The 22,843-nt window shown below is 41.7% G+C and overlaps 2 protein-coding genes across 2 annotated transcripts; one reads left to right on the top strand and one right to left on the bottom strand.

Annotated features, from left to right (window-relative positions):
* The first annotated feature begins 661 nt into the window (after positions 1 to 661).
* Positions 662 to 12,484, top strand: LOC129408368 (glial cell line-derived neurotrophic factor). The gene is made up of 4 exons (XM_055151885.1): positions 662 to 761; positions 882 to 952; positions 6,770 to 6,980; positions 11,982 to 12,484. The coding sequence occupies exons 1-4, from the start codon at positions 662 to 664 to the stop codon at positions 12,482 to 12,484; spliced, it is 885 nt and encodes a 294-aa protein (XP_055007860.1).
* A 5,476-nt stretch (positions 12,485 to 17,960) lies between these two features.
* Positions 17,961 to 21,762, bottom strand: ptger4c (prostaglandin E receptor 4 (subtype EP4) c). Its single transcript, XM_020940890.2, has 2 exons — positions 20,771 to 21,762; positions 17,961 to 19,328 (listed from the first exon to the last, which is right to left on the bottom strand). Exons 1-2 carry the CDS (start codon positions 21,602 to 21,604, stop codon positions 18,798 to 18,800), a joined length of 1,365 nt encoding a protein of 454 aa, XP_020796549.1. The 5' UTR covers positions 21,605 to 21,762; the 3' UTR covers positions 17,961 to 18,797.
* Between the last annotated feature and the right edge of the window lie 1,081 nt (positions 21,763 to 22,843).

The raw sequence follows: 22,843 nt of genomic DNA, 5'->3' as shown, positions 1-22,843 counted from the left end.
TGGAGACAGGCACAATAACAGAAGTTTTCAAATGACTGATCAGATTTGTGGAGAGGCTGTACATTAATCAGAACAAGATGATTAAGTTTAATGGCGTATTGTGGAACATTCAGCATTCCATGACGACCCACCACGAGAAAAGTGACATATTCCATCTTAAATTGAACATATTTTTTTTAACATTGAACATATTGAACATATTTACTCCAAATATTTGCTTTGGATCAGCTTTAAACACAGTAATGGGAACAGATGTCACGTTTAATTTCTAATGAGTTTCAATTACTCAAGTCACTGTTTGAACACCGTGCTTTCTAAAGTGTTTTTTCACGTACTTTTTGTGAATATTTCATGCATTTTTGTCCCTCACTTATCTCTCCTGATTTACCTGAATTACTATTATTACCTAAAGTAGCCTATTAAGAATCTAATATGTTGGCACTTTGGGTTTGTATGTATTTTTTCTGACACCACGACCTCTTTAACCTCTCAGTTTCCCGTGTGGTTACATAATGACCCCAGAGCCAAGAAGAGAAATTTCAGCGATCACCCCTGGCGTAGCACGTATATGTAATCATGTACGACGTCCTATCTGCAGCTGGATCTAACTCTGGACCTCCGCGAATACTGAAGAATGCTTTTGACTCTTTGTGCGCGCTACATGCCGACACTGGCTGGCCACGCCACCGACCTGTTCACCGTGGAGGCCCCCGATCTGTTGTTCTCCGCTGTATCTCGCAGTGGCCGACATCACTGCACCCGCATGTTTGGAGCTGAGTTTATGTTAAGTTTTCAATGGGAGTTTTGAAAAGAGTAGAGGAGACACAGGGCAGCCTTGTTCGGTGCTTGACTTGTATCTTGTTTTGCTTTTTTTTGTGCAGGTGGGGCGTCCTGGAGGGGTCGCACCAGGGGCAGACAGGAGGCAGCGTCGGTGATGTCAGCCAAAGCAAAGGTACGGACCATTCAGAGCTGCTTATCTTCAAACTGTGCTGAAGTACTTAGGAACGGTCTGTGTGGCTTTTGTGCACGGACAATAGAAGAAGACATTACCGCACTCTGTACAATCTGATGCAAGACACAAAACAATAAAGTCTATGTAAACAATAAACTGGAGAAAGGTAATACAAACTTTGAATTTAAATGTAAAGCTCACAGTCTCTATAATCAGATGAAGATACAGTAAATGAAATCTGTGTAAACAATTGACGTAATGTTTCTTTCAGACATAATACAAACTTTGAATTAAAATTTTAAAAATTAAGTTATAAGTCTGGAGGTCTGCAAAAGTTGGCTGTGCTATTGTGGAATAAATATTACATTTTCTCATTTTTCCAAGTACAATTAATTAGTTTTGCATTAAAGGTCCATTAAAGTTATTGTAATCCAAAAGTTTAGTTTGAGTTATGGTAATCCAAAAGAATGAATAGGTTCTGGTGTTATGAAGGAGTGTATATGTTTTACTGCGATGGGGTCGGACATATGGGCCCGGTCAAGCAGAAGTAAACATCAAGGCCAAAAATTCAAGTTAATGCATCTGATATAAAAATGTATTGAACAGATACATATGTACTCTAGTTTATGAAACTGTTGACCTTTTTTCTGTACCATTTTTGGTTCTAAAGTTCCATACGTTTTAAACAGACCATGTATGAAACATGGAACAAAAATTATTTCCCAAATTTCAAAGACCTGCAAATCATGTGAATAAATGTTTGTATTTCATCATATCTTGTGTTATTCCATCTTTGAACTGTTGATGAAGGTTCATGATTTTTCCAAAAAAATGTATTTAAAATGATAAAAATGTTCTTGGAAGGACTGACATATTTTATAGAAATAGTTTCCTTTCATTTTGAAGTAATATTAAAGTATTCAGAAGAAAAAATCTGACAAATGATGTAAAATCCTGCACCTTCTACTTGTTTGCACAATTTTCCCTCCGTTACTTTTCCCTCCGTTACCATGACCTTTCTTAATAAAAAATCTCATGAGTCAAAAAGTAAGAGGTTTTTCAACCTAATCTTGTACCATATGGTAGAAAACTATATGAAGCAAATATTCAAACCAGTTTGTTAAGGATATGGAAGTGAGAACCAAGAGTTATCACTGTTTGGATTTATTGCCCAAAAAGTGCTGCATATTTCATTCCCTCCGTTACCGACATGAGTTTTTAAATTTTTTGTCAACAACTTGAAAGAATATCACAGGTTTAACTTGACCCTGTTGGAGTGTAACTCTTTCCTACATTCTGATACTTTACTTATTTCAATAGTCCCTCTAGTTTCTGAATAAGAGACATTTGAATGTCAAAAATCTGCCCCTGTTTCCCTCCTTTACCACTTGACCGGACCCATATACCTGTAGCTCGTCATCCAGTGTGGATTTGTAGTTGTGCAATGGAGTGATCCAGTGTGGGAAAGAACCTGACCATTGAGACGTAACTGAAGAGACTGAAAGAAGAGTAAATCGGCTTCAGCAAACTTTATTAGATCCGTCGGTTAATGACGTGTTTAAGCAGCAGCGTCGTAGCACCGGAGGAGAGGAGCAGGAAGGTGGTGTGTGTGTGTGTGGAGACACCGGAACTTAAGGCAAGTTGTCCCACCACAATAAGGGTGTGGGATTCTTCTCCACAGATCTGACCTGTAACTTGGTCATGTTTGGTCTCCATGAAAATAGAAAGGTTTAATATCAACTGTGGAACATTCCAGACAAAGCAATAACATCTCCATGAAGAAAAACATTTGGCTGACTCTCCACCAAAAACAATTTAATAAAAAAAAGAATTAGAATTATGTTCGTTATTCAAAACATTGAGATCTTCAAATATATTTTGTTGGTTGCCGGTGACAAAAATAAAGGCTATTTGAAACTGCGATCTTAATTTAAAAATGTACCTTTAGACTTATAGAAAGTTAACCTGATTCATCAGCTGGTTTCACTTTATAGAAACCGTCTGAAATCGCAGTGTTAGGATTCGTTCACTCGACGGTAGGCGGGTACGTTTTTTATTTAACCAATCGCTGCTGTTTGGTCGTGATGTATGTAGTGCACCGTTAACGGGGATAACTGGTATATTAAGCTTTTCCCAAATCCCGTAGGAAGAAGGACAATAACGTCTTTCCCCTTGATAAAACTCACCAAACATTCTCTTTGTTCTGGCTTTAAATCCTCGATGTTGGGAATCATTGACAACACAGAATGTCTGTCTCTTTGCTGATTGGCTGGTGCCTGAAGTCGCACTTCCAGGGTTTTTGCGAACCATTTAGTGCAAGGGTGTCAAACATGCGGCCCAGGGTCCGGATCTGGACCATTAATCTGGCTCTCGGCTGATTTCTACTAAAATATTTTAATTATATTTTATATTAAAATCTTGTTAATTTTCTGTGGTGTTTATCACAGCAGCGTCTCCAGCGTCTCTGTACGTGGCCCCTCCCACCAGAGCAGCACAAATGAAGACTTGTCTCTTTCCAAACGCTCTTAAAGGACGATCGTTTTGACTGTTGACCGTGACACCCTCATCAGAAAAATGTCCAACATGAGAAAAGTGGAGCCGAGTGCAGGATTTTACAAGAAAAATGGACTTATTCCTATTTGCAAACAAGTTCATGTTAAAACATTGTGTTGAAATTAGTTTCAGGTTGTTCATAATATTATAATATTTTGTAAAAGAAAGAGTTCATCAATTTAAAAAGATTTCTGTAATAGATTTGCGTTTCTCTGCACAAATATTTGAACTTATTGTTATTTTTGGGGTTTATATGACATGAGTTTTCTGATCCGGACACTTTGAGATCAAAGTCGGTTGGATACGGCCCCCAGAACAAAATGAGTTTGACACTCCTGATTTAGTGTATTCTGATTCCTGATCTAGTCGCTGGAGAGAAATTAAATTGAGTGGAGGCACTAGGTGGCACCAGAGTGACTAATAGACAGTATAAAGATGGGCAAATAATCGTGATATTGTAATAAAGGTAAAAATGCACTTTTAAAACACACAGACGCACACTCTGATGAGAAGTGCTTTAATACCACACTAAGGAACATTCCACAGAAAGCATTAACATCTACACTTCAGAGCACACACCTGAACAGTTAAACAGTGCACTTTTAACTTCATTTCTGTCTCATATACCTTCACTAACTCCCTCCATTGTTCCAAGTACCAAGAGCTCTTCCAGTAACTCCGTTCAGTTCATACGCAAATGCTTTTCACTGGGGACTACTGCCGGCTACTGCGTACTACACAAGTGTGAAGTGAATCGGTGCGCTCCAGTTCTTGGCAGCTCCGGCTCCTTGTAGCTCAGCCCTGAGACTGTTCTAGCGTACTATTCTTTGGCATTGATAGCAGCAGAAATTCACAATGCCAAGAGAGAGACGGTCTTGGTTCAGTGGTTCAAACCCAAGTCTGACGCCACACTGCCCGGGCCTGCCATCGCAGTTTCACTCAAATGTTTTATATTATTTGCATATCAGCCATGCCTCCACAGAACTGGCTTTAAAGCTGCGATGAAGCGTGAAATGAAGCTTGTAAACTCTGCAAAAGTGCTTGACCTCAGAAAGAGTTTTATGAACCGTAGAAAGATAGGCTGTTTCTTTCGCTTGATAAAATTTAACTCCACCACAGATCTGAGATGCAGACATTAAAAGCCGTTCAGGTGCCAGCTTGTTTCATTTTTTCACATAAAACAGAATAGAATAGAAAGGTGAGTCCAATTGCTTCAAGTAAAGATATCGTCCGCTACCTGCTTTTCTCCATGGAGATGTTATTGCTTTGTCTGGATTGTTTCACGGAAAGGTATTAAACCTTTCTATATTCATGTTACAGGTCAGATCTGTGGAGAGGCGACCCCACTCACAGTAGGAATACCTGTTTTTCTAGGTATTTTTGAGCTTTAAAACCAACTGCAATTGAATAAATCTAAGATAGCTTGTTTAATGTCACATTGTGGAACTTTCCAGGCAGAGCAATGATGTATCCACAGGAATAAACATTATGAAGAAAGTTTCATCTACTTGAGCTATGTTGACTGTGACAGTGGTGGAGAAAATTAAACTCTATGAAGTGTGGAGTAACTGTAAGACAAAATGTGAAGGATTTCAGTGATTTTCTATTAAGGAGGGGGAAAAAAAAGAAAAAGTGAAATTCTGAAAACGGACAAAATGTACTGTATGAATGAGTAACCCGACTGCCTCTACTTTTAGTTATTAACCTATTATTTATTTATTATTATTATTTTTCTTTTATCTATCTATTTATCTATAAAATCCTTTTTCATTATTATTTAGTGTCATCATTATCATTATTGCTATTATTATGTTATTTATTGTAGTATTATTATTTTGTCATTTATTTTATTTTATTTTATTTTTTTCCTTTTATGTACCTTTTACATTTCTATTAATTTTATGGGTGAAAAAAAAAACAAAAAAACCTGGGCATATATACTGTGACTTATGTGGACAAGAAGAAAGTTTCTTAATGTTAATGTTTGGATAAAGACTCCATAAAAACACTACCTGCTGTAAACATTTGTAAACAAATAAAATATTACACTAAAGTCAGTTTCCACCTGGATGTTTCTCTGCGTTGATCTGTTTCTCAGGTTTATTAACAGTTCAATGTGCTGTTTCACAAATGGCTCATACCTAAAGATGCACTGTGTAACTTTTCTGGTGAAGTCTCCACCATCTGCTTGTCTCCATGGTGATGTTACTGCTTTGCCTATGACAGAGGTGGGACTTGAAAGACTTGGACTCGAGTCAGACTTGAGTCACTATTTTTAGGACTTGAGACTTGACTTGATAAAATGGACTAAGACTCGGGACTCGACTGGGACTTGAACCCTGTGACTCGGGACTTGACTTGGAACTTGAATTGAGACTTGATGCTTCTCCTAAAAGTATGTTTTTAGAAAATACTTTTCTCTTTACAGTTGATAAAATTTGGTGCTTAATTTTAAAGGAACAAACTGGAACATGTCCCTCTTCACTTCTGTTTGGTACTTTGGACGTAAACGAAGTACTGTGATGTGGTATCCTCAAATGTACTACAGTAATACACAGTACAATACAGTAATATACAGTAAAATACAGTAATATACAGTAAAATACAGTAATATACAGTAAAATACAGTAATATACAGGACACTACAGTAAAAGAGAGGGACTACATGACAAAATAACTCTTATTTAGCACTTTTAAATCTGAATTCTTTCTATTCTGACCGTAATTAATTCACACTAAGATCTTGTCAAAACATTTAAAAAGGAAATATATAAATATACCATGAGTTTTTAAGAACAATTGAGTTTAAAATTCATATAAATTGCAAAAATCTAAGCTATACTTTGATATTTGAAATGACTTGAAGCTCAAAGAAGATGATGTGGACTTGATTTTATTTTTTTTTATGGGCCAGTGAATCGAGACTCGACTTGGACTTGCCTTGTATTTGACTTGGGACTTGACTCGGACTTGAGGTCAAAGACTTGAGACTTACTTGAGACTTGCAAAACAACGACTTGGTCCCACGTCTGGCCTATGATATTCCCCAGTATTAAAACCCCAAAACCTGTATTATTTCTGTCAGCGAGTCCACATCTCCACAGATCTGACCTGTAACTTGACCTGGTGATGTGGGCTGCTTGTCTCCATGGATATAGTTAAATGAAATGCCATACTGTGGACCATTTCACGAAGAAACAACATGTGTCAAGTGAGAAATGAACATAATAAAGATGTGATACACTTTTACGTCTGTTCTTCTAGGTGCTGCTGTTGGTGGTCCTCTCTTTGTTACCGGCGGTGGGCGGAGCCAGCGTCATAGGCAGCAGCGGGGGGGCAGGAGCAGAGTCTGGCCCCGCGGTGGGACTGTACCAAGGCCCAGAGGAGAGACAGCCCCCCCTGCCCCTGCCCCGAGCACCAGACGAGGAGCAAGAAGACGACAGTGACCCGGACCCGACCTGGTACAACCTCTACGGTGAGAACACGGAGGGAGGAGAGGCTGAGGGGGCTGCTGCTTCTGCTGCTGCTGCTGCTGCTGCTGCTTTGGAAATGGGGGGAGGAGCGTTGTAGCTGAGAGGTAGAAGCTCAGCAGGTAGAACGCTCATCCTCTGATCCCAAGTGTTACGTCCTCTTTGTCAGGGAGAAGGAAAGTAACAAGAAAAGCCAAGATGTTGTAGGTTTGACAAAAAATTGTGATTTATTAATTAACAGTGCAGGTAACAAAAAACAAAAAAAAAGAATAGTGAAGGTGAAGTTAAGAGCTTAAAACAAAATGAATCACCAAACTAATGAGCCCTAACTAAATACAACAAAAAAGAACCCAACTGAAGTACCGTATTTTCTGCACTATAGGCAGTGTTGGGCAGTAACAGATTACATGTACCGGAGTTACGTAATCAGAGTACAAATTATGAGTAACTGTATTCAGTTACAATTACTGTTTCAGTGAGTGGTAATTGGATTACAGTTACTTTGTTGAAATAAATGGATTACACGGCGGTATTTTCCTGTTTTCACATTTTGGGCTAAACCAGGACTAAACCAGGACTAAACCAGGACTAAACCAACAAACAGGACTAAAAACTAAACAGGACTAAACTAGGACTAAACCAGGACTAAACTAGGACTAAACCAGGACTAAACCAGGACTAAACCAGGACTAAACCAGGACTAAAACCAGGACTAAACTAATACAATATAACAGTAGGTGGACATAATTGTGATTTCATATAAAAATAATTTCTCTATCAATAATATTTTTTATGTGGTCAAGTATTAGTAATTTTCAGGATGTGGTTGTTACATTCATGTAGTTTTAAAAAACATGACAATATATATATTTTTAAATTTATTTCTTAAATGACAAATGGTAATATACAAAACAAGTGAAAAAGCATGACAATATCAAGTAATCCAAAGTATTCAGATTACATTACTCACTTTAAGTCACTTAATGGATTCCGTTACAAACTACATTTTGGGATATGTAATCTGTAATCTGTAGGGGAATTACATTTTAAAAGTCACCTTCCCAACACTGACTATAGGGCTTTAATTTCATCCAAAAACGACTGCGCACCTTATAATGCAGAGCGTCTTAAAGTGCGGAAAATACGGCACTCAAAGAATAACAAAGTGTCTCAGTCAAAAACAAAGAACAAAGGCACCAGCTCGCATGGTCCACGCAAAATGAGACACAACAGAATTATAGACCTAATTTCATAGACCTTTTACGTGGCCTCTGAGGATTGGTGAGGGTGGAAGTGCGTCTGGCCAATCCGACGAACATCAGACGCCCAGACTTCATCCTGCGAATCTGGGTCTGGGGCTCGCAGACTGGGTTTACATACAACACACACAAAAACAAAGGAGACTACAGGAGCAAAAAAGGGGCCTGATACACCAAGGTTGGCAGGTGGAATCCCGCCCTCATTGTAAATATAGGCGAGTTTCATTGTTGACAAAAGCGCGCGTTGCATGCTGGGAATTATTTTGGTCGGCGGCAAGAAACACTAATTTAACATGACGGACGGAGCGAGAAAGCACGTAAAGGGTATTGATCCCGGTTATTTATCCACTCTAATGGCAGAGGACCCAAGACCATTTGACCAGAAATTGGAAGACAAATCATCCTTTTCAACCCCGACAAAAGGTGGACCAAACCAAATTTCTGGTCAGAATCACCAACTACCTGGACAAATATTCACACGATGACTTGGTGGAAACTCCTGGGCCATTCACAGCAGAAAAGATGAAAACCTCCAAGAGTCTCGATGTGTTGTTGAACTTGTTGGAGTCCACGGTTTGTTAGGATCTTCTACGTTTGCTCTGCAGATGTTTGAAAGTCGTTTAATTCACCGTTAGTGGTTCTTTTCACTCAGAATATGAAAAAGACATTTTCCTTCTTCCGTGCTTCTATTTGTGCATCCGATAATGCAGCAGGAATTTACCATTATCGGGGAGAAATACGTGAGGTTACACACTGTGTTTGACGCTACCGTGTTTCTTGCCTCTGACCAAAATATTACCCAGCATGCAACGCGGGCTTTTAATAACAATGATGTCAGCTGAGACTTGCCTATAGAGCAGTCAGATCTACTGGCCCGATGGTTGGCGAGTCAATCTCATCTACTGCAGATGAATACTGCCGTTGTGTCCTTGGGTAAGACACTTCACCACCTCATATCCAGTGTCTGTGTACACTGGTGTATGAGTGAGTGTGGGTGAGTGGGTGAGTGGTTCCTTGATGTGGAAATGTGTGATTTAAATGGTTGAAAGGCAAAGTTAGCAGGCTGTGATTGGTTGACAGTGACGGACAGATGACAGGAAAATCCACACAACTCCACATTCTGAGTGGTGCCCTGTACTAGAAAAGATAGTGCCTTCAAAATGTCCTACAGTGCACCTAGAAAAGTGGTAAACAGCCAAATGAAGTTCATTTGGTCTTCCAATAGTTTATGTTATCAGGTTTCTTTTGTTTTCATACCTGACTGCTCTCTAGCGTCTTCCTCAAAGTCATATGATGTTGCTGTGACGTTCTTGGTCAGCTGGTTGATACAGGTTTTGACGCTGTCTTTTTACCGGTGGAGGCAGGATCACCAGCACCAAAAACAGAACCGGAGCATAAATGCAATGTCATATATGAAACACCCAGCAATAAAATACACATGGAGGAAACAGGGACACAAGCAACACAAAGCAGATCAGGAAGAACACAGATCACATCTCTGTAAAAGAACAAACTACATTCTGGACTGGGATGGAGTAAACATCACTGGGACAGATGAAAACAAACATCGTCGCTGGATTAAAGAGGCAATTGAAACACGGAAACATGCCCAAGGGAATATCAACCAGGACAAGGTTTTTTTTTTACTCTCACACACCTGGGATACTGTCCTGAGGAAGTGGGACTGCAGGTGGCGCTGTCGTCCTGCCCCCACCTGTAGAAAGACAGAAACAAAACCTGTTTAAATCAACTGAACGACACGTCAACATCACGAGACTCTGAGGAAGAGCACTAGTGAGCAGTCGAACTGTCAGGTATGAAAACAAACTCTTGGTCTGAAAAAAGAACCTAATAACATAGTAAACAGTGAATACAGACCACAATGCATTGCAAAATTGTAAAATAAACAGACAGACACAGGTTTTTAACACTTAAGAATGAAAGCAGCTAGAGACTCTGTTTTAATTCACTCTTGACCTTTGAGTTTTAATAAATCTTCAATAAATTGTTATGGTGTAAAGTTGTTGTGTTAGTCACTTACCTTGATTTGAGCTGCCCAAATTAGGCGAAAAACTGAACTGATACATAACGCATGATACGTTTTCACAAAAACATGTGTCATTAACATTAGTCCATAAATAGCTGTGTCCATGTTGACTTTATCAAACATTTGTTGCCATAGTGACCTGCGGCAAGGACAATGTAGAAGTGCGTGAGGGGTTAAAGGCAAAGGGGACATTTGGACACAGCTACAGTCTTCTTGTTTAAACGATTTCTTCTGTTGTTTTAAAGGTGCACTGTGTAACTTTTCTCCATGGAGATGTTATTGCTTTGTCTAGAATGTTCACAGTATGGCATTAAACCTTTCTACCCTCATGGAGACCAAACCAGACCAAGTTACAGGTCAGATCTGTGGAGAGGCGATGCCATTTACAGTCAAAATGTTTGTTTTCCTACGTATTTTGAGTTATAAAACCACCTGTAATTGAATAAATGCGAGGTAGAGCTGTTTAATGTCACACTGTGGAACATTCTAAGCAGAGCAATGACATCTCCATAGAAACAAGAAGGTGATGGACCCCCAACCTTTAGATAAGTCTAATGTGAAAGTCTACAGTTTGTTTTTATTCTGTCCAAATGTCCAGCTGTTTACTTGTGTACACATGATAAATAAGATGATAAATACTTCGACTTAGACAAACTTTATTGATCCACAAAGGAATTATTTAGACACAGGAGCGCACACATCACAATATAATATAATAATAAAGAGTAAAAATAAAAATGATAATAATAAATTCTAAATAAGTATTAAACATAACAAGAGACTGGTGTCAAATAAGGCAAAACTATATAAATGTACAAGTAAAAAAAAAAAAAACTAGACAAATAGATCTGAGCTTTATAGAAGAGGTCAGAAGGAAACAGCTGAAGTTTCCTCAGAGCTCGTGGGGCAGAGTGACATTTGTTCTTTGCTCGTGGCAGACTGTTCAGACACAACATGTCCTCACTGCAAACCAGGCTCCAGGACAGACTCACATCCACACGACCACAGCATCTGGTGCAACTGTTATGTAAAGACTGTGTTTTTTGTTTGGTTTTTCCCCACTGGACATGAGTCTGGGCTCTGACAGTTTGCTGAATGTCTCTCCTCGCCCTTCACCCTGATACTACTCTGCAACCTTTTCTGTTAAAGGGGCTGTACCATAATGTTTTTCATGTAGTAAAGTATTAATAGTTTTGCCCCATTACAGATAAATAGTAAAAGCGGCTCATAGTGTCAGTTACATCCACCTCAACTCACTCTGCACCGCATCATCTATCAGTCGGCCTATTCATTGATTTCATCATGACTTTGCAAAAAAAAAAGTGTTTTATTTGTATAGCACTTTCACAGATAAAAATCTGTGTTTTACATGAATAAACTGAAATAGAAATAGAAAAAATACAAAGGCAAGGCAAGTTTATTTGTACAGTACAGTTGGTACACAAAGTAATTCAAAGTGATGTACAGAATAAGAAAAACAAACCATAAACAATAAAGGAAGAAACAACAGTCAGCCAAAAGCTTTTCTATAAAGGAGAGTGTTCAGCTGCTTCTTATGAGTGTCTACTGAATCAGCCTCACGGACAGATCATTACACATCAACCCTGTCAAATGTGTCTGAAGCAGTAGACCTATAGACCTGTACTTCGTGAATAAATAAGACTGTTATTAACATCTGTTTGTCTTTGTCCTGATTTCAGACCCCTACGTGGTGGATGAGATGGACGACCATCCCAGTCTGCGGTGGACCGGCCGATCTCCTCGCTCCTCGGACCCCTCGGACCCTCAGGCCAAAGGCTCGGCCAAGAGGAAGAGGAGGAAGAAAGAGGAGGATGCAGAGGAGGAGACTGCAGAAGGGAGGAGGAGGGGGAGGGGCAGTAAAGCTCCCAAACACAGCAGCAAAGAGTGTCGCATGGAGCGGCGTCAGATGAAGGTGAGGGACTTAGGCCTGGGCTACGACTCGGACGAGATCATCCTGTTTAAATACTGCGTGGGCTCGTGCCAGTCGTCCAGGACCAACTATGACTTCGCCCTGAAGGCTCTGCTCCATAACGGCTCTTTACCTCGCCGCTCAGCGCGCAGGGTGAGCAGCCACCCCTGCTGCCGCCCCGACCGCTACGAGTCCGTCTCCTTCATGGACGCCCACACCACCTGGCAGACCATCGACTCTCTGTCTGCTGCCAGCTGCATGTGCATGGGCTGAGGCAGGCTGAGGGCTGCAGTCACAGGAAAGCCTCACCTGGCTGCTGTGGAGTATGTGTCATCTTTGAAACCATCATCATTACTATCAGTGAACTAGAGTTTTAGTTGTCACTCCAGTCAGGGGGAGGGCACCAGGTTTTGGCTTCCTCTGGACAGAGTCTTCAAAGCCAAAGAAGTGGACGTGTGTGTCATAAGTGCACATGATGGAGCCTGTGTTTTTATGGAATACAATATAATGTCATCTAATCTAAGTGTTTCAGATGCAGAAGGTTTTATTTGTACACTAAACTAAACAGAAGATTATGACTTCCATCATTTCATAAGAAGACATTTCTGGACCAAAGAGAAAATGGTTTGACTAAAGTTTTGGTTCTTTAAAGACTCGACCAGCAGAACAGATGCTGCTCGGCCTGAGCTCTGACGCTCAGACACATGTGGAGGACTCATATTGTTCAGAGGAACTCAGCCAAATGGATGCCATGCATCTTCATGTATTACTGTGTCAAAGTAAGATATATTTATTGCAGATAAGTTATTTATTTATTACAGCTTCATATGAAAGCTCTTTTATTAACTCCTGTTGTAGGTCAAAGTCTATTTATTGCCATATTTCATGTTATTCAAATGCCTCAAAACATGACTCACCTGTTTGAACAAGGCCATAGTCATAGAGGCAGGAGCAGTGAGCAGGGCCGGGCCAGTATATACAGCAGAGTGCACCTGTCACTGTAGTGCTCCTGCCGCACACTGTCATATGTAACCACTGCACTCAAGACACAGCATCAGAGCATTTCAGGACACAAGGTCTGATGAGGTCTGATCTCTCCGACATCAACATCCAAAGGTCAAAGTTGAGTCATATTTGGTCCGAGCACAAACTGAGTCACAGATGCCCACAGCACTTGACTTTTATGTGACCTGCGGGTGACAGAACTATATTTGAGTTCACTTGAGTGCTGATTGAACAGCTTAGAGCACATGTACAACAGCACTGACACTTACAGTGAATGACCAGTGAAAAAATCGAAACAATCAAACACAAAAAATACAAAAAATACAAAAATACAATACAAACACAAAATGGAGCTTCAGAGTGTCCAGACCTGTGCTGTGAAATGCAGGGACATGTCTGAGTGACTGAGGTATATTACTTTTGTCACATCACACTGGGGGTGTTCTGTATGTATGTCTATGGTGGAATGTTCAGCAGTTATGATGGTGACACAAAACACAATTTAGCAAACACTGCCAATTCAAACAACACATTTTCAAGAGCCTGTGATCAATCTGAACGTACATCATCACTAACAAAAAAAAAGTATAATAAAATAAAATGAATAAATAATAATAGTAATAGTTGGTTAATGCTTCAATAGTATATGTGTAAGATACTTGTGTAACAGTGCAAAGCCTCTCAACTGTTGTAGTTCCAATTAAGTGAAGTTTCTGGTCAGAAAAAAAATGTAAACCTCAGATTAAAGTTTAAGATAGACAGAGCAGTGCCTCTAGTTCACATTACACCCCCAGAGAGTGTTGATGACATCAGCTGCAAAGTATCAACGAAGCTCAACAGTCCTGTCCACAATGAAACCCGCAGAAGTTCATTTTCAATTAAATTTTCCCATGGTTTCACAAAAGAATAAAATAAAGTGTGGAAGCGTCCCGGAGCTGATCAGTCGTGTGGTTTCTGCAGTGACCACAATAAAACGAAATAAACCACTGTGTTATTAAAGCATGTTACCCAATTTAAAAGTGAAAAAGTGTTTCAGAGGCTTGGTTGTGCTTTTAAAATCTTTATATCCTCCTGGGACCTGAAGAAACAAAGTGTGTATTTTGTGATTTTCTATTTGGAGCGTTGAGATCTTGATTTCATTTTCATTTGTATGGACGCTGGGGACGATTTGGTGTTAAGTCCATGTGAATTAACATTAACATTTTTTTTTTATCATTGTGCAGCCACAAACTAAGTCCTACTGAGTTAATTTTTTTTAAATCCTGGACATGAGAGTTCCTATAGGCGAGTTTCAGCTGACGTCATTGTTATTAAAAGCCCGTGTTGCATGCTGGGAAATATTTTGGTCAGAGGCAAGAAACACGATAGCGTCAAACACAGTGTGTAACCTCACGTATTTATCCGAGATAATGGTAAATTCCTGCTGCATTATCGGATGCACAAATAGAAGCACGGAAGAAGGAAAATGTCTTTTTCGTATTCTGAGTGAAAAGAACCGCTAACGGTGAATTAAACGACTTTCAAACATCCGCAGAGTAAACGTAGAAGATCCTAACAAACAGTGGACTCCAACAAGTTCAACAACACATCGAGACTCTTGGAGGTTTTCATCTTTTCTGCTGTGAATGGCCCAGGAGTTTCCACCAAGTCATCGTGGATGTCGCCCAAGTGAATATTTGTCCAGGTAGTTGGTGATTCTGACCAGAAATTTGGTTTGGTCCACCTTTTGTCGGGGTTGAAAAGGGTGATTTGGCGTCTTTCGACGCTTATGACCAATTTCTGGTCAAATGGTCTTGGGTCCTCTGCCGTTAGAGTGGATAAATAACCGGGATTAATACCCTTTACGTGCTTTCTCGCTCCGTCCATCATGTTGAATTAGTGTTTCTTGCCGCCGACCAAAATAATTCCCAGCATGCAACGCGCGCTTTTGTCAACAATGAAACTTGCTTATAATGTCCCAGCCGTATTTACGCAGAGGAACCTAGTCCCCCCATTAAGAGTTTATCTCAAAACACTTAAAAAACAAACTGGTTAACTCAATGTCCACTACAGAGGACACAAATGAATGGGACGGGTCTCAGGAGGATATGTAGAATATTTGGAAATTTTGACTTTCAAATGAACTGTTGACTTCAATAAACATAGGAAACTTTTCTGGTGGAAGGTTTGTCAAATGTTTTTCTCCATGGAGATGTTATTGTTTTGTCTGGAATTCCACAGTATGGTATTAAGCCTTTCTATCTTCATGGAGATTAAGCCAGACCCAGTTACAAGTCAGATCTGTGGAGAGGCGACCCCGCTCACAGTCAGAATGTCTGATTTACTATATTTTTTTAGCTATAAAATCACCTGTAATGGAATAAATGTAAAGTAGAGCTGTTTAACATTTCAAGCAGAGCAAATGCACATACAGACGTGAGCAAAACCAAACCAAGACCCAGTTACAGGTCAGATCTGTGGAGAGGCGACCCTGCTCACAGTCAGAATATCAGTTTTTCTAGGTATTTTTGAAATATAAAACCAAATTTTAATTGAATAAATCTAAAGTAGAGCTTTTTAATGTCACACTGTGGAACATTCAAAGCCGAGCAATGACATCTCCATAGAAACAAGCAGGTGACAGACCCAACATCAGAAAAGTTACACAGTGATTTTGTTTACCTGCTTAAAGTGCATTTGACAGGTTCAACTACTCATTTGAAAAAACACACTAAAGATAATTATTCAAGATTTAGATAAAGAATTCCCCTTTTCCAGACATTTTTGCAAATTTAGCTTCCTGGTCAGAAATCATGGCATTATAGTTGGGTACTTCATAACTGTTACCTAGCAACCATTTAGTACACAGGTCAAAAACTCCTCTAATGTACACAGACATGATAAGAAAACACCTTTATTTTGTCAAAATCATGTTTAAAGTATCAGAAAAGTGTGCTTCTTGTGTATCAATTGTGCCTAAATTTTGGCAAGTGTGATGTCATCAGTTTGGGATTTTTCAACTTTTCTTCATAAACTGCGTCTTGATTGGTGTAAAACTATAAGCAAATTAAGTCCAAATTAAAGAATGTCATACACACTTAACTAACCCAACTGTTCATTTTATCACAGCATACATCCTGGTGTTTGGGTATAGAAGAAAAGAAACGTACCACAAAGTTGCTTACGAAAGTTTTTAATTTTTTTTCCTTGTTGGTCCATTTTCTCGACACATTTAAATAAAATCATGAACATGTGTGCAAATATCTGATCCTATGACTATGGCCTTGCACTTTTTGAACACTCGTAACCAGACCTCCTCCTCGTGTCCCTCTGACTCGTCCCTTACCTATAACACCTAAACCTGACCCGACACTGCCCCTCAGTGGACACACGTGGTATTGTTACATTAAAACCACTGCCTCTCCTGTGTACGCCCATCCACATACAGAACGTTTCTTATTATATATGACTATTTAAAGTGTTGTTTTTTATTTTTGTATGCCATTATCCTCCCGAGGGAATAAAGTTTAAACATATCTGTTGTGTCTCTTTGACTCTGACTGGTTTCTGTCAAATTAAATGATTTGTATGTTTTCAAAAAGGGATTACAACCACAAGTGAACCTGCAGAAAGAGGACACATACATGTTTGTCTCCTTCTCAGTTCATGGACAGGTCTCAAGCTCAGAACTGCCAGAATTCCCTCCCTGAGCTGCAGAAGCTGCACTAGCACTGACTCATGATGCTGCAGGTGCTGGAGTTTAGATAGAGATGTTTTAGGATTAAAACGACTGGATTTCAGCTTTGAAACTGGCAACCCAAATGAGACTCACTCATCACCATGGAGACAAGCAGATGGCAGACCTTCTCCAGAAAAGTTACATAGTGTACCTTTAACTAGCTCGAAACCAGAACTAAAATTACACTTCAAAAACACAAAATAATAAAAGAAAACCTCTAGTGTCTCAGTGGCCGAACATTTGTCCACAGACCTACAGGTTGATAGTCAGATTCCAGCTCTAGACAGTGCAAGACACTTCACTCTCCTGGGGTTGCGCGCGCGCGCGTGTGTGTGTGTGTGTGTGTGTGAGACAGTAGGGGCCTTTGGAGCAGGATGGTATTGACCCGTCAAATAGACTCAAGACTCTTTTGACACTTTTGATTATAAGTGCTGAAGTTCTCACTAAGCAGTGGTGCAAGAAGTATTCTGTTCTGAAACTGAATTAAAAGTACACAAGCAGGAGGTAAAAAAGACAATACGAATTTTTACTTATATATTTTTGTCTGTTCAAAGTCAGGATTTAAACAAAACCTTGAGTCAGAATTTTGCCATAAACTACTGAAAAATAATTGCCTGGAAATCCAGAAGGATATTTCTCTGTATGTGTTCTACAGCTCCATATCCGCTGGTACAGCGATGAGTCTGGATTCGTCCAGGCAAGAAAAATAAACCTGTCAGCCTTTTCAGCACGAGTCATCAGGTGTGTTCTATTCTTCAGTCATTTTCAAAAATGATGAAATAGAAAGTACAGACATTTAAAATAGAGTACAAGCAAACAGTGGAGGAAGGGCGCCTCCTGGTGGTGAAGAATGAACACAGGACAAGTGTCCATGGAAATACATATAATAATAATCTGGAAATACTATGACAGGTTTTTCAACCAGATGTAAATATTTCAAACATTTGCAACATAAAAAAAAGATACAAAACATATTTTTACACATTTTATTACAAAACTTGACAGTTACATGATGTTTGCTGACCTCATGGAGCAGCTGATATGTTCACTGGCTTTTACAATGGCACATTCACTTTGAAGAACTACGAGAATCACAATGATCCTGATTCTACATTCTGATTCATGCAACAGCATCAGGGACTGACAGTAGCAGCATATAAACACAAGAGCACGTCCTCACAGAATAATACAGTACCCATGGGGTACAGGGAAACATTTCTCAGTAGAAATGACTTACAGGTGCATTGCTCCCATCATGCATTTGGACAGCAGTGATCAGAGGGGCCGTCATGTGACCACCACATGAGAGGTACGCAACGTTTGTGCAAAACGACATTTGGTCTTAAACCTTTGACTTTGTTTGAGTCGCTCTCAGAGTCGCCACTTTCTCTTAAAGGCTCCTCACCAGAACAGAGCTCAGCCTCCGAGCTCCTGAAAGTGTTTGGAGTGTTCAAAGTGTTCAAAGTGTTCAAAGTGTTCAAAGTGTTCAAAGTGTTCAAAGTGTTCAAAGTGTTCAAAGTGTTCAAAGTGTTCAGAGTGTGAAAAGTGTTCAGAGTGTGAAAAGTGTGAAAAGTGTGAGTGCTGCAGATGTAAACAAGATAAACAACAAGACATGGACACAAAGTCACCTCCAAAGACACACGAGGAGGGGCTGGTTGTGTTGTGACATCACAGACACTTGAGGGAGGGGCTGGTTGTGTTGTGACATCACAGACACTTGAGGGAGGGGCTGGTTGTGTTGTGACATCACAGACACTTGAGGGAGGGGCTGGTTGTGTTGTGACATCACAGACACTTGAGGGAGGGGCTGGTTGTGTTGTGACATCACAGACACTTGAGGGAGGGGCTGGTTGTGTTGTGACATCACAGACACTTGAGGGAGGGGCTGGGGCTGGGGGAGCTAAAGGTACATGTGACCACGTCTCCTCCGATCACGCTGGTCACTAACAGAGGCGTCTGGCTGCAGCTCTTCTTCTGCTGCAGCTCGTCTTTAGGCCCCTCCCCCTCCTCGGGCCCTAGCCCCGCCCCTGGCACACTGAAGGGGTGGAAGTCCCAGGGCTGGCGGCCAGTCAGGTCACTGAAGGGATGCTGTCTGAAGCTGGTGGTGCGGATGGAGGCGTAGCTGGTGTCATTACTGTGGAGGGAGGGGGGGGAGTGCTGGCCCCCCTCCCAGCCCTGGTGCCCCCCCATCCCCCGCGCTTTGGCACTCAACAGCGCCCCCTTAAGGCGGGCACAGCCCTTCAGCAGCAGGTTCTTTCTGCACAGGATGTACACCCAGGGGTCCAGGATGGGGTTAAAGGAGGCAAAGCGGATGGCCGTCAGGTCTCCCCGTGGGGGAGGAGCTCCCTCAGACAGGTGGGCGGGGCCAGTCAGCTGGTTCACAAAGATACGCACCTGAGGAAAACAGCACAGGTGAGTGTAAATATTCAACACCAAACATTTAAAAATTTCACTCTAAATATGTCAGTATTTTTCCATCAAAAGTCTGCGCTCCAACACATGATTTTAGGAAATCTTGTTATGTTTTGTCTAAACTGCAGATTTGATTCTCATTATGCTCTGTGTGCTGTTCTAATTGTGACTAATGAACCATCTCATCTCCTCTCTCCTCCATCTCTCATTAGTGCCATTGATTTTCTTTAAAGATCACTTTCTATTCAGTGAGTGGTTTGTCTGCGCCACACTCACCTCACCGAGAAACCTCACTGTGAACACCTCAACGTGAACACCTCACTGAGAGCACCTCACTGTGAACACTAAACAGCTGAGGGACTTTCAAGTGCGTCTCAGAAAAAAAAAGAAAAAAAAAAGATAACTATGGTTGATATATTTCAGCATTTATGAAATACAAAAAGAGAGGTTTAGCTGTGCCTTTCATGTTCCTTCCAGCAGAACCATCCTCTCTGAGTTTGGGGAGCTGAGGGTGAGTGACAGCTCGGTGCTGCTGGAGCTGCCCTCAGGCTCTGCTCTTCAGACTTTAAACTCACTGATATTTCAGACTCAGCACAGCTAATGTCTAACCACTGAGGGCAGGACAGACGAGATCAGCAGATCTTTACCTCTGCTCCACAAACACGAGGCCCGCGCCACATGCAGGTACTGACAGTTAGTTCACTACAATATGCTGATGTGGCCACAAGGGGGCGCTTCAAACCCATCTACTATGTACAAAACTAATGTTCTGAAACTACTTTGATTACACTGGTAGAGTCAGTTGTGCTCATTTTCAACACCACAGAATGTAGTTTAAATAGTCTTTCTTACGATCCAGCTGCTCTTGGTAACCTGTGAACGCAACAGCAGTGACAGAATACTGAGAACATGTACTTAAATCAAAGTACAGTTACGTGGTTAAACTGTACTCCGTACAAGTGCTGCTGCCAAAACTGTCACTAGGTAAAGTGCAGGTAAAAACTATACAAGTTTATTTCTAACACGGTTTTAATATCATTTTAGAAAAGAATATAAAATGTTATTAATGCAATTTGAATAAGAATGAAGTGGTTTTAAAATGTAAATCTCTGGGCTCAGTAAGAGCTGCGCTTAAGTGTTTGAGAAAAGCACAAACAGCAGGAAAACACGAGGACACGATGGAGACGGTTTACACTGATGCATGACATGACATGATTATACTCAATAACAAAACCTAAGATTAAAAAAAAGTACACCTAGGCTCAAATAACACTCAATTAATTTGATCAATTACAGCAATTCCGTATTAATTAGGTCTAAACAGAGTGTGGTATAACGCGTCAGGACGTGTGGTCACAGGTACAGTGCGCGTCCATCAGAGCTGAAAAGTAGAGTTTAAAGTTTGTCTAAAGTGTGAGACTCACCACGAGCGGCACGGAGCACACCAGAAACACTGCGGTCATGAAGACGAGCAGCCACAGCATCTGCATCTCTGCGGCCGAGCTCACGGACTGAAGGCGCGGGAAGCGGCGCCGGCTGTTCTGCTCACACAGCTCCGCGCGCACTATGCTCGTCCTCTTGTTCATCCCCACGAGCGAGCGGCACACGGCCACGTTACACAGCACCGTGATGGTCACGAGCAGCAGCATCACGCTGCCGTACAGGAACGAGTAGCAAGCTCCCAGCGCGTCCGTTGCGCGCCAGTCCAAGAAGCACCAGGTGCCCGGGAAGTGGCGCACGTGGCGGCCGAAACCAAAGCTTGGCAGAACGCACAACGTGAGCGTGGCCAGGTATGTCACGAGGAGCACTGTGCGCGCCACTGAACGGTCCACGTGCTGGGAGTAGAAGTACGCGTGGTTTATAGCGAGGTAGCGCTCCACAGCCATGGCGCACAGGATGCACGTGCCAGCGCAGCCGAAGAACAACATGGAGAAGGAGAAGAAGTGGCACAGCGGCACTCCTCCGGGCCACCGGCCGCACGCGTACGTGGCGATCACCACCGGGCTCGTGAAGCACGTGCCCAGCAGGTCCGTGACCGCCATGCCGCACACGAGCGTGTAGAAGGTGCTCTCCTTCTGCTCGCGCTTGGACACGCACAGCACCACCACCGCAATCACGTTCCCCAGGACCCCCACTGCAAACATGGACGCGGAGATGACCAGAGAGCGCGCCTCCAGCCTCAGCGCGGGAAAAGTGCTGTTATTGTGGCTCAGAGTCAGCGCGCTCCCGTTCAAGTCCAGAGCTGTGCCGTTAATCATGTCCAAACAAAACGAGCCTCACGCAGCAGGTGTCCAACAGGTAAACAGGGAGTCTAAAGTCCAGAGCCGCGCTCAGGTCCTGTCAAACTTCTTCTTACATAGTACATTTCCCTTTGACTGTGCAGTGCATGGATCAGAACAGAACTGTCCTGTCTTCCTCCTCGCGCTCTGGTGAAGTGCCGCTTTTACGCGCGGCTTTATAGGCGCGTGTGAGGTCAGGTCTGTGACGACAGCACCGCGGGACACCCGCAGCTTTCGCGAGAGTCTCTCTATGCAGTCACACCTCTGTGAGTGAGAGCGCTCACCGCTGTGTTTAAACCCGCAGTAACGAGACTGGAGCGCACTGCGCACGCGCCACAAACAGGTTTGGAGCAGGTTTAAACCTGACCTTTTCCGGTCTTTTGTGCAGGTTTGTCAAACTCACGCATCGATAAAAGCATCAACCACAAGAGGCCGTGACCACAGAGCACAGAGCCGACAGACGAGCCCGTGCTCCTCTTCAGCACCACGGTCAGCTCCACCGCTCCAAACACACACACACACTCTCGCACACACCCCGACACACTCACACACTCACTCACACACACACTCAGACACACACACACACTGGGCCACTCGCTCTTTGCTCTGTGTAAAAGGTTTACAGTATCAGAAGCTCAGACATGTGTTTGTGTGTCTCTGTGAATCAAAAGATAAAACAGAAGCTCTGCTCCCACAGCACTGACTGTCACATGAACCTGACGTGCACTGATGTTTGTTCTGCTGTTCAGCCTGTACTGATTTTGTATTTGTATATGAAAGTGTAATTTTATTGCCTTACTTTAATGTCCTGATTTGTTATTCTATCATAAGATGAATTCTGATTATGAAACGGATGTGCCACTGTGCACCGCATCTGGAATCTGTTTTATAAATCTGTGATTCTCATAGAGTCAGAATGAGGCGTTTGTGGAAGCTCTTCACCTTCACTATCTCTTCACCATCTTCACATGCACACACACACCCACACACACACACACACACACACACACACACACACACACACACACACACACACACACAGACCAGTCACTCTGTCAGAGACCTCTGCAGCTCTCATTAACAGTTGTGTTAAGCACAAACCAGCTCAGACCGGATCACAGCACAACACAAGGTCTTCAGGGGACAATCCACGAGGACCTACACGTCAATAAATGTAAATCAAAGAGGTCACATGCAATTTTACAGACAAATATCTTG

Source organism: Boleophthalmus pectinirostris, unplaced genomic scaffold (genome assembly GCF_026225935.1).
Source record: "Boleophthalmus pectinirostris isolate CB_2022bp ecotype Guang Dong unplaced genomic scaffold, ASM2622593v1 HiC_scaffold_16, whole genome shotgun sequence".
Classification (NCBI taxonomy): Eukaryota; Metazoa; Chordata; class Actinopteri; order Gobiiformes; family Gobiidae; genus Boleophthalmus; species Boleophthalmus pectinirostris.
This window is presented reverse-complemented; position numbering and strand designations above follow the sequence as displayed.